Consider the following 9207-nt stretch of genomic DNA (forward strand, 5'->3'; position numbering starts at 1 on the left):
CATTGGGGTACGTGTGCTCCTATGCATCAGCATTTCTGTCTCTCTTGGGTAAATCCCCAGCGATGCTATTGCTGGGTCATAAGGGAGTTCTATGGATAGTTTTTTGAGGAACCTCCACACTGTTTTCCAGAATGGCTGCAACAGTTTACATTGCCACCAACAGTGTAGGAGGGTGAAGCTAGGCTTCTTTTTATACCAGTGATAGCTATAGAAGTAATGTCAGGATGCTACATTGAGCATTTTACCATAACCATAAAGAAAGGAAACTTGGTGGGAGATCTCTGAGGTAATAATCAAGAAAGTGTTTCAAAGTCTAAGGCAACATCATATATTGAAACCTAAACAGGGATTATGGGCGACATAGGGTAAATGAAAGCAGTGATCCAACATTAAGTAAATTATAAATAAATAAACAAATAAATCAAGTAAATCAATGCTGACTCTGTCAAGTCCTCTGGACTCTTCGCTTTGTCTCAGAGGGATGACTGACTAATACCTAACACACTGCATATGTATGAGGTTACCCTGGGAACAGGTGCGGTCAGAGGTTCATCAGCCTTCATTAGGTTAAAGCCTAAATCTGGCAACTAAACAAAAATTGTCAGTATTTCATGTTGTCACAAATGAGAGAGATACTTTGTAAAATGTGGTCCATCATTTAATATTATTTGATATTTCATCAAATATTCCTCAAATTTAAGTGTATTTTTTGGCCCAGTAGAGAATATGTACCATCCTCTCTGTCCTGTTAGTGAGATTCAGAAAAAAAATTAAAACAGCAATAAAAATAAATAATTTTAGTATAAATTATAAGAGAAATCATGGAAACCCCCCACATATATTATTGCAAAGTAGAGGAGAAAGTATTTTTTAAACTTAACTTCAAAAAAATCAGACAATGTTATTATAAATAAATGGGAATTATAGGGAGAATTCTAGGGAGACATCATCAAATAATCATACTAATTTGATATTTGATAACAATCAAATATCATCTAATTTCAACAAAACCAAGGAAATAAGACAGTGATGCCAGGCCATTGTGTTGAGACACTGTTCCAAATAGAATCATTCAGTCTAAATCAACAATGAAATTTAATTCTGATCTCCCTCACTTTTGGGGGGAAAGATACCCAGCTATTGATTTTATTTGAAGTAAGGGAAAAGTCCTTCCATTGCTCTAAAATGAGATTGTGCTGATAGTTGTATAACTGCAAATATATTGAAATTCATTGAAATGTTCTCTTAAATCTGGTGCATTTTCTATTACAGAAATTGTATCTCAAAAGGCCTGATTTTAAAATGTACCCTCTACTGGGAAGCTGGAGCGTGTCAGACTACTCACTTGGAAGCTGACTGGCCCTTATGGCCACTTAGGAAATAGCGTGAGTCTAGGAGGCACATGAGGCCAGAGAAGTAGGTAAAGTTCCCATGGGATTCAACCTGGCCAGCAATGATCAAATTACCTTTGCCTCATTCTTTTCCTCTTAAAAGAAGGCATAAATAAACATACTAGTTAAGGAGAAAGAAGTTCTTCACGTACAGCTGTTTTTTGCCAAGTGTATTCCTTAAAAAAAAAACCCCAAAAACAAAAATACCAACCTTGAAAATAACAGTCACTAGAATATCTGGCCCCCCATAACACATTATGACCATTCAGTGAAATTAATGAAATGCCAAATATACCTGAGGTTGCAAAAAGAAAAGAAAAAGTAAACTCAATGGATTTCATATGGAAGAAAGTAAACAAAAACATATAACTTCATGTCATGAAGCATAGATAGAAATGTTCCATATTCTATAGGCCACTTTATTTCTATCAGTATTTGAACTATTCCTGTATATTTTATATGAGTACACAAATCCATTAATATACTACACACACACACACACACACACACACACACACATATACTACTCTGGATGGTAGCGCACCTTCACATTCCCCAGAACAAGATAATGCCGCTTACAGAACAGGCTGGGATAGATTTCTCTCTTTTGATTGTGAGAAACATGCTAATTTAATGGGTAAAAATGCCCCAATTATCTTTCTCAGTAGGCATTGACTTTCTAAGGTAACAATGCTTCTATTTAACAGGTAATAGCTGTGGTATTGTTATTGATTTTAGCAGAATTTCACTTCTTTCTTTTACAGTGAAATGGCAAAATTAAGACTGTAATAAGGAAATTAACCGATTAAAACCCAAGCCCTATTTTATATTGAAAGCATATTTTTATTTTGTTAAAATACTAATTGATGAGTATTTTCTTAATATTGGTTTTTGACACCTTCCATGGTCATCAAATGCTTAATGATTTTCTACGGAAAATTTCTAATATTAAAAAACACTTGAATGGTAGAGCAAACCTCCATGTAACATCATCTACTGATCCAAAATTTTCAATAATTTGCTTGTCTTATCTATCTTCTTATGTATATGTTTATTGTTATATAAAGAAAAATTTAGACCCCATTACTTCCAGTGCTACATACTTAACAGGTATCTAAAGAAAAGCACAAATTTGGGGTTTATCAAATTTTTCTTTTGTTTGAGACATTATTAGAAACATAAATCAAAATACCTATGTTCAATATGCTATAATAATGCATAAATATTTTTAAATACTTACTTTTGAGAGAGAGAGAGAGAGGTAGACACAGAATTCGAAGCTGGCTCTAGGTTCTGAGCTGTCAGCACAGAGCCTGATGTGAGGCTTGAACTCACAAACCACAGGATCATGATCTGAAGTTGGACACAACCAACTGAGCCACCCAGGTGCCCCAATAATGCATAAATTTTAAGATTTATTCAAAATGTACAGAAGACAGAGTATTAAAAATTGTACGTATTTCACTTCCATTCAAATATATTTTTCCTATTAGAAATTATTAAAATTTCCTATTAGAAATTCAAAAGTATAAATAAAATTTTGAATATTAAATATTTCTGTTTAAGAATGTAAGTCCATAATTCCTCAAAATGCTGAAATCAGAAATATAATCTGCCATTTATATGTGTAAATCCTTCACCCAGAGTGAGTTGGGCAAGCTTCAAATATAGTAAAATATTTAAAATTCCTTAGTTGAATTTATAATATTTAATGCAATTTGTGCATATTGGCAGTAAAGTAAATACCTTAGAATATTATTTCCACATGGGTTCACTTCCACTAATAATGGCTAATATTATCAGTTGGTGTAAAATTTAAATAAAATTAGTAACACTGATAAAATAGCTTTATAAGATTTTCACATAAAAATATAAGAAGTTTAAATTTATGTAAGCACTGGTACAAATACTAAACTACTATGCTAATAAATCAATGCACTAAATTAGTATTTTAGCTCCAAGAGCCATATTTTGACTTTTATTTCATTATATTTTATATACAATTTTTCAAATATATACTTTAGGACCACTGAGAATTAAAATTTTTATTTTTGGGGGTGCCTGGGAGGCTCAGTTGGTTAAGCGTCTTGATTTTTGGTTTCAAGTCAAGCCATGATATCGTGATTCATGAGTCTGAGCCCTGCATCAGGCTCTGCACGGTCAGGGTGGAGAAAAGAGAGAGAGGGAGAGAAAGAGAATCCCAAGCAGGTTCCTTGCTGTAAGTACAGTGGACCTCGATCCCATGAACCAGGAAATCATGACCTGAGCCAAATTCAAGAATCAAATGTGTAACCGACAGAGCCACCCAGGCACCCCTAAAATTTTTATTTTAGATATGATTTTCCAGCTCTACCTTTTTTCCTACAAGTTCTTTTATTTTATTTTTTACTTTTTCTTTTAATTCCAGCTACTGAACATACAGTGCTCTATTAGTTGCAGGTTTATGATACAGTAATTCAACAATTCCATACTCCATCTTTATCTTTTGTACCTATGTATCTGTGATTAAACCATACCTTCAAAGTAATCATCTCTTCTGGGCTGTGCCTTCTTTGGTGATTTCAGGACAGAGACTTTATTTTCATTGTTTTTGCATAATGCTAGGCAAACAGTGGGATCTAGACAAAAAGAGCAATATAAGACAAAAATTCAGCTTGAGGTCATTCCTTCTCTGAAGCACCTACATTTTTTATGATAGTATTAAAAAATAATTTTCACTCTATAAATCACTGTGAAATTAGTAACTATGCATTTTTAAAGGTTTCATAATATGAAGTAGTAACTAACCATTCAGATATTCTTGGTTTTCTAATTAAATACACGGCCAATACTTAATACAGAGCACAGAAATGTTAATAATGTGAAAAAATCACATAAAACTTTCTAGTAATGGCATTATCTTTTTATTTGGGGAATCGTTTTACTGTTTATTTTAGCTCCTTTATTAAATTCCTGATATTTCTCCTGGAATAAAGTAAAATTTCCACAAATGTATAATAGGTAAATGTTATTATTATAGGAAAGGCCATATACCCTACTTTTCTCTCTATGTATGAGGAGCTGGGATAAGGGAGATGTAAGCAAGACAATTGATAGGAAAGACCAAAAAAGATCATTTCATTAATGTTACTAATAAACTAATGGATTCTCTTTTGCCCTAATGTATTATATTTAGATAACAAAGAATTTATAAAAATTCTATATACATTTTATAGCCAAGAGCACTCTAAATCTATTAATTTTACAAAATAAACCAAAGTTATAAACCTAGGGCCCTATAACTTACTAAAAAGGAATGATTCTATGGAATATAAAATTGGTGATTTGGTGCAGTTGTAATTTTTGCTTGTTGAAGAATTATTAAAAAAATAGTGATGTAAGTAATGGAGTAAAATAAAGAGTGTAAATGTATACATTTCAAGTAAGTTAACATAAACATAAAACCACAAGTAAGGGCAATTAATGAACATTTCTTAATATCTTACATCATCTTGCAAAAGGAGAATTTAAAAGTCTTTAATTAATATCCAATGCCATATCATTGAAATGCTAAACAGAAAAAATAAGATTTAAAATAGTATAAAGCTCAAATTACATATTTCAGTTAAATGCTAAGATAACATATTTTTAGAATATTATTAGAAAAACATAATAGTAGTTACAGAGCTATTTTTCAAGCATGTGGAAACTGAAGATTTCCATTAGTCTTTTAGCAATAATTTACCCTTATTAATAAGCATGATTTACATGGTTCACAGAGATTATATTTCTCAAGATTAGGCAAAATATTAGTCAATATTTGGGCATGTCTCATAATTACATGTGATCCAAGGTATTGTAAGAGTTGGGTTCTTCTGTGTGAATTCAACATAAATTATCAATAAGAATAACAAATTTTAAAAAAACAGTGTCTATGTATTTAATAGAACATATATATTATCTAAGTCATTTATGAGAAAACATACTGACATATCAAAAGGAATGTTACTCAGTAAGGGAAGACAGATTACCATGTGCTTACATTCTGTATGATACCTTATCACCTACTGACTTTTCGACACGTTCTCCTGTTCATCTATGCACGTTCTGAACAAAGACATTAAGATTCGACAGAACTGGGTTAGACCCACAACCTCACTTTTACTAGTTGTATGACTCTGAGCAAATTGCCTTCTCCCCTTCACTTCTCTGTCCAAGAGAAATGATATTAATTTTGAAATACTGCTGTGAGAATTAATGAAACAATGTATGTAAAGCATCAAGACTAATGTCTACAAAGTGTCAGTGCTCAAAAAATGCTGGCTAGAAACATATAACCACAACACAAATGTGAATAATATGTTCAAACTTGGAAATTCTATTTTCGGGAAAGATCTTAAATCCTCCATAGAATAAGATGAGATATATATTAATTGATGGTCCATAATTGGCTTCATTCTCTCCATTTTATTTATATAGCACATAGAATAATAGCTGCGGGTCTTTTATAAATTCTTTGGTACTCCCTTGAGCAAATAATCTCTCCATGACTTGATTTCTTAGTATGTAAAACAGAGAAAATAATAGCACTTTCCCCATATTATTATCAAGAATAAAGAATACATACAAAAACATCTAGAAGAGTTGTCTTGGTCAGTTTACTCAAAAAACACATTTTTATTCTTCAGGGGCACATAAGCAGTGCTATACTTTCAGTATCCTTTCATTTTAAAACATTCTAATTGCATCCTTTAATTTATTTAAAATATACATTAATTCAAATTGCAAAAGGATAGTAAAGAAGCAAAAACCGTAATTCTAGATGGGAGGAAAATTCACTTGATTTTGAGAGTCCCTGGAAATACCATTGTGAAATAAGACACTACTCTTACCCTCAAAAACAAAGCCAAAGAACTTATTGTAAAGAGTACAACTGTGATACCTTTCTCTTACATTATAAAATCAGTTTTGTACATTTAAATCTACTCCTCTGAGGTCATCAGGCAGGTCTATGTTTCTGTTTTAAAAATCTTTTATCTCCTAGTATGGCTTACCCAATGTCTGGGAAATAGATTTCAAATACATCTTTATGAAATATTTAAAGAAACCCATAAGTAAGTAAGTTGAGTTTCTATTATGTATGTGACTCTGTACTCAACAATTCATTTTCTCATTTAAAAGGCGAAAGATTTATTCAATCTGAAGAGAAACCAGAGTGTTCATTTTCTCATTTAAGTAACATAACTTTATTTAGGCATTAGAATAACCTTAAATTATTTCATCTCCTGTATAATCTCTATTCAGTTTCCACAGTCCTAATCTTAGTTCACTGGTTGATCTTATTCTTGTTAACTTCATACATAAAAACCTGGTTATTATCCATTTTTTGTATGTGCCAAGTACAGCTGTCCTCTAAAATATGTTTTAAGTTAAGTCTGAATATCTAGCTATATTTCATTGCTTCATAAGGAGTATTACTTACTAATTTAAGTTTGCCTTCTCAAATAGAAACATATATTTAAATGACCATAATATGCATCCCCAGTCATACACATACACATAGTCAAGATATTTAGTGACTTTTATCTAATTTACTGCTGATTCAGTTAATTGTTGTTTATTGAATATCTACCATATGCCAGGCACGATACTAGGTTCTGGGAATTCAGTGGGGAACAAAGAGTGCCTTGGCCTTCAAGGATCTTACTACTCAAATGGATTTTATTATTGTTTTGCTGACAGCCAACAAAGTAATATTTGACCAAAAAATTTTTTTAAGTTGATTTAATATATTTTTAGAGAGAGAGAGCACAAGCGGGAGAGGGGCAGAGAGAGAGGGAGACAGGGAATCCCAAGTGGGCTCAGCACAGAGCCTGATGCCAAGAATGATTTCACAAACTGTGAGATCCTGACCTGAGCCAAAATCAAGAGTTGGACACTTAACCCAAGTGCCACATGATCAAAATTCTCGTAAATTCTTTTTAGAAATCACTGAAGTAAACAAAATAAACCATCAATAAACTTCATTGTGCCACAGTTCTGTCTATAGAAGTCCCTTTTGATCCTTCACATTCATTCTTTTTTTTTAAATTTTATCTATATATTTTTTTAATTTACTTTTGGGAGACAAAGAGACAGTGCGTGCGAGCAGGGAGGATCAGAGAGAGGGAGATACAGAATCTGAAGACAGGCTCCAGGCTCTGAGCTAGCTGTCAGCACAGAGACCGACGCGGTGCTCAAACCCACGAACTGTGAGATGATGACCTGAGCCGAAGTGGACGCTTAACTAACTGAGCCAGCCAGGCTCCCCTCATTCTTCACCTTATCATTTTGCAACCTGATCTATTTTTGGTAGCCCGTGACTGCTCAATTCACACTAAAAAATTAGTCTAACTTAGTTCCACCTGGCTTAATTCTTGACTATAACTAAATGTTACCAACACAGTCTCATCCCTAAAGCTATTTTCATCCCTGAAATAAAATAAACATGTATTTATTGAGTGCTTAATATGTACTGTGCTAGGTGTTACAGATAACTGCAAGATGATTCTTATCTCTAGTGTAGCCTACCTTCAGAACTAAATTAACCTTGTTTGCTTCACCCCACTCTTTCTTTACTCTATGAAATTTAAAATGTGATATGCATATGGGGCGCCTGGATGGCTCAATGGGGTAAGCATCCAACTTTGGCTCAGGTCATGATCTCACAGTTTGTGGTTCAAGCCTCACGTTGGGCTCTGTGCTGACAGCTTGGAGCCTGGAGCCGGCTTCGGATTCTGTGTCTCCCTTGCTCTCTGCCCCTCACCCCCTCTGTCTCAAAAATGAATAAATGTTAAAAACAAATAAAATAAAATGTGATATGCATAAATATGATAAATGTTGAAAGACCACATTGTGTTTTTGTCCTTATATTCTTAGCCCTTAAACATCTTACTGTTTGCTCTCGACCCAAATCCCTACACTCAGAACTTGCTCTCTCTGAGAAGTGTTCCACACCAAAACCAAGCACCTCCTCTCTTCCCCTACCCTGTTCCTCTCAGTCTGGCTTCCAAGTAAGCCCGTTACTTTTAAGGTATTGACTCTTATGTTTTCAGTAAACCAGCAGCTCACATCTTGCACATGATGCTCTCCACTGCAGTTATAAAGCCTAAACTTCCCTGAGTAACTGCTAAATTCCAACACAGATCCCCAAATTCTACAATTACTTCTGTGCATGAGGCAATAGTGAAGACAAAAAGACAAATAAATAAAAACCCCATAAAAACAAGACAAATCATTACTGGTTCTTGCTTATGTCCATCATGAGAAAAACAGCAATAACTGACTAGGAATAACAATAATCAGAACTCAAACTCCCAAACTCAAATTAAGTAAATAGAACTGTTCACAATTTCAGATATCATCCTGTCGCTTCCAATCAATTCCTCTTCTCTCTGCCCCCTCGTCTTCTGGCTTTTTCTGTTTAAAGCAGATGGCGTCTTTTATCCAAGTAGAAGTCATCAATACTGAGTCTCCCCTGATGGCTGCTCACACTGTATGTTTCCTAGGCCCCTTGCTTCTTCATTAATCAGCAAACCCAGTGGTATTCCTCCTCTGTCTGCAACTTTCTTTTGCCTATTTTCAGTCTCACCTTCAATCAAATATTGTGGACTCATATCCCCCGGCTAATACATATATGTATAAGATACAAACAAGAAGTATTATTATGGTTTGCTACTGAGCAACTTGTGCTAAGGTTTGTCACGGTAGGAATTTCAATTAAAGCTCCCATTGTCCCGTGCATTTATGCACCACTCCTTGAGGACTACAGCTTTGTTGGGTTGGAGGATGTAATTGA

At 33.8% G+C, this 9207-nt stretch overlaps 1 protein-coding gene across 6 annotated transcripts in view; it reads right to left on the reverse strand.

The window, feature by feature from the left end:
* LRRIQ1 (leucine rich repeats and IQ motif containing 1) overlaps positions 1-9207 on the reverse strand; it is a 201001-nt gene that overhangs the window by 84582 nt on the left and 107212 nt on the right. For all 6 annotated transcript variants that reach the window (XM_029955741.1, XM_029955739.1, XM_029955738.1 and 3 more), the window contains one exon: positions 3908-4009. In XM_029955741.1, the coding sequence (XP_029811601.1) occupies positions 3908-4009 (102 nt within the window). The remainder of the gene's footprint in view (positions 1-3907; positions 4010-9207) is intronic.

The sequence above is a fragment of the Suricata suricatta genome, chromosome 10 (assembly GCF_006229205.1).
Source record: "Suricata suricatta isolate VVHF042 chromosome 10, meerkat_22Aug2017_6uvM2_HiC, whole genome shotgun sequence".
Lineage (NCBI taxonomy): Eukaryota > Metazoa > Chordata > Mammalia > Carnivora > Herpestidae > Suricata > Suricata suricatta.